Raw genomic sequence first — 3,054 nt, forward strand, 5'->3', positions numbered from 1 at the left:
ACATTCTGTTTACTAATCTGATATCATTTAAAAAAAACTATTTAGAGCATCAGAGAACCCTTTTGCAATTATGTAAGAACATAATGTAGTCTGAAAGCTGCTGCCCTGGTTAAAAAAAACAATGCAACCAAACTCTAAGTGACCCCAAACTTTTAACCGGTAGTGTATAGGTAGTGTGTACCTAATGCATTGGCTTAAAAACTAAAAATCCTGTCTCTTTGTCTCTACGTGTCCCTAGTTTGAGGCTAAGAGACGGGTATCAGCCGAGGATGCTCTCAGACACTCATATTTCAAATGTTTTGGGGAGCAGGTTCAAACCCTGGCTGACAGTGAGTACACACAGTCTGACACATTAAACATACACTGTACTGTACAAACACACTGTCTCACAAACCATCTCTTTTATTTTCAGCTGCATCCATCTTCTCTGTAAAAGGCATTCAGCTCCAGAAGGATCCAGGGAAGAGATCCTCAGTCCACCCAGAGTCAAGTAAGTCCTCCAAGACAGTACAATAGAGGGAGAAACAGCATGGCAGAAAATGAGGAATGCTCTGTGGCAATATGAGAAAGAATAGGTTTGTCTCCCTGCCCTCTTCCTCTTTGCTCTCTTTTTCTCTCTGTTTGCTTTATGTCGTCTCTCATGTCACACACAGTTTTCCAGTCTGTTGCCCGGTCTGTGCTAACACTACATACAGATCCCCTACTCGCAATATTTACAACAACTACTGCATGTCCATGTCTATGAAAATGATGTGCGTTACAATGTAAAAATGTACATGTAAATTCAACAATTAGATATTGGAACCTGTTGACCAAAATAAGTAACACACCCAACCATTGAGTTAGCTACATTACTTTGAGTTTTACTCTTGTCTGAATCCTTTACATACATTACATACATTACATGTGCGTACCTGATGTGACATTTGCCTAGATTTACTTCAGTGTTTCTGTCTCTATCAAGGTCTCAGTCTGTTTCTCTTTCTGCTTCCGCTGCCTGTCTGTCATGTTCTGATAAACTGTCCCTTCTCTTTCTTGGTACCCATGCTTTCTGCTTTTGCAATGTTCATCTTCTCCTTAATTCTTTCTGTCTCCCTTGTATGCCCTACTCCAACTCCTCCGTAACACCTCAATATTCCCATCCTTCCCCCTTCTATCCAAAACCCTAAAAGCAATGGCTCATAAGCTAGGCTCTGCACCCTCGCAGTACTTCCAGAGAGAAGCAGCCAATCCCAGGGCTCAGAGTCACAATCTCTCCTCCACTTCCACTGGCTGAGTGGCCCATACCGTTCTGGTAAATACGGTCTCTTTCATTCTGTCTGTCTTCTGTTCCATCTCCCTTAGTTGTCACCTGGTCTCTTTTCTTCTGTCCATTTGCACTTGCACTAAATTCTGGTACATTTTACTTCCCACATGCATTCCCTGAACCAAAACAACACATAAGTTGTTACCTGGATTAAAAAAAAAGTGATCAAAGAACACTGATCGAATCATTTGATTTTTTTTTTTTATTTGCAGTTCTGTTTAGGTTTCTGCAGCGAGAGATGTAGCCTTTTTGTTGAGTCTGTAAGTGAGGGTGTGGTGTTGTGTGCGTTTGGTTGGTTGTGTGTTATAAATGCATTTTTCTATCAACACGGATATACAAAGTAGATTGCTTGTTTACTGTGGTGTGTTACAGTTAATGGTAAGTATGAGTCAGTTTCAGCAACATGAGATTACACACAGTATTACAGGTTATAGAACTATATGATCCAATTGTAAGTCTTGGCACTGATAACCCCCGTTACACTAAATGGCCAAAAGTATTTATTCTCATTCTGTTGTGTACTTTTTATCTGGGGCTATCAGACATTAGCCCTTTATGTTTTCAACACGAAATGTCTTGTGCACAAACCCAGATCTATAAACATTGTTTTTGAAAATACTCAATTACTTACTATTAATTTAGGGGTAGAACATTTCTTTGCTGAATGTAAAGAATAAGACTCATTAGTCAAGTGACTCAACGTTTTCAGCGTTGAGTCACTTTTAACCTTGAGCTCTCAAATGATCACATGATTGATCTTAAGGGGATTAAAGGGATCTTTGGGCTTTTCTGCCTTTATTTGATAGGACAGCTAGGTGAGAAAGGGGAGAGAGAAGGCGAAGACATGCAGGAAGATTGATTTTAAGTATGCTCTGAGAGGAAGTGTCTCAGTGACAGTTATTACCCAAAAGACAAAAATAAATATGTGTGTAATGTTGATATAACCCCATTAGCAATTAATGTGTAACATGAACAACAATCTATTCATAATAGGTTCATATATGAAATGAGATGAAATAATAGAGTATTGTCTGTAATGGGAAAAAAAGAAAAAACAACTAAATACAGAATATATATGTTATAAGGGGAAATTAGTATCACATTGATAAGTGCAGACAAGGAAGATGCACAAAAAATACAAAATCATTGCCAGTTTTGATCCTGCTGTTTGCATCCATGACAAAATAACAATAAATAAGAGTAATTTATATAAATGTACAGTCATTTTAAAACACGCCTTAGACGGTGTGTGCTCTCTTTTCTGTACTGCTGTCGTCAGGCTATGATCTACTTTTACCCAACTTTAGAGTCCTATAGGGTATTTTTTAAATCAAAAGAAATGTGATAAATGGCTTTTATTTTTAAATTTGTATAAAATTAAAGGATTTTTACTTTTATCATTTGCCAAAGTCCAAGTCCAAAATCTCACTATTAGCAGTTAGACAAATATGGGCCATGAGCTCAACCCCATTAAACACAGCTTGGGGGAATTGGATTAAATTGCCTGCTGTGAGACAGACGTTATCGCCCAACACCAGTCCTCACTTAGCTCTCGTGAATTTTTAAAAACTTCAAACAATAACATATTCTTCCAGGTTCCCAAATGTGTTCATCTGCTGATTTTGGCCATATAGTGTATATTTTGTGTGGTTGGCATGGAGTGAAATTTTTGTTTGTGTGTTGGTGTGTCTAAATGAATCCAAGGTAATCCTTTTTTCACATCTCTCTCTCTCTCTCTCTCTCTCTCT

General features: G+C 38.1%; 1 protein-coding gene across 17 annotated transcripts in view; it reads left to right on the forward strand.

Annotated features, from left to right (window-relative positions):
* Positions 1–3,054, forward strand: part of LOC116692248 (cyclin-dependent kinase 17) — a 37,219-nt gene that overhangs the window by 33,115 nt on the left and 1,050 nt on the right. For 13 of the 17 annotated variants that reach the window (XM_032520375.1, XM_032520382.1, XM_032520377.1 and 10 more), the window contains 3 exons: positions 239–329; positions 413–490; positions 1,173–1,294. In XM_032520375.1, the coding sequence (XP_032376266.1) occupies positions 239–329; positions 413–490; positions 1,173–1,276 (273 nt within the window). In that variant the 3' untranslated portion in view covers positions 1,277–1,294. Of the gene's footprint in view, positions 1–238; positions 330–412; positions 491–1,172; positions 1,295–1,518; positions 1,567–3,054 lie in introns of all 17 variants that reach the window. The other 4 variants (XM_032520378.1, XM_032520385.1, XR_004332670.1 and 1 more) reach the window with 3 other exon arrangements.

The sequence above is a fragment of the Etheostoma spectabile genome, chromosome 7 (assembly GCF_008692095.1).
Source record: "Etheostoma spectabile isolate EspeVRDwgs_2016 chromosome 7, UIUC_Espe_1.0, whole genome shotgun sequence".
Classification (NCBI taxonomy): Eukaryota; Metazoa; Chordata; class Actinopteri; order Perciformes; family Percidae; genus Etheostoma; species Etheostoma spectabile.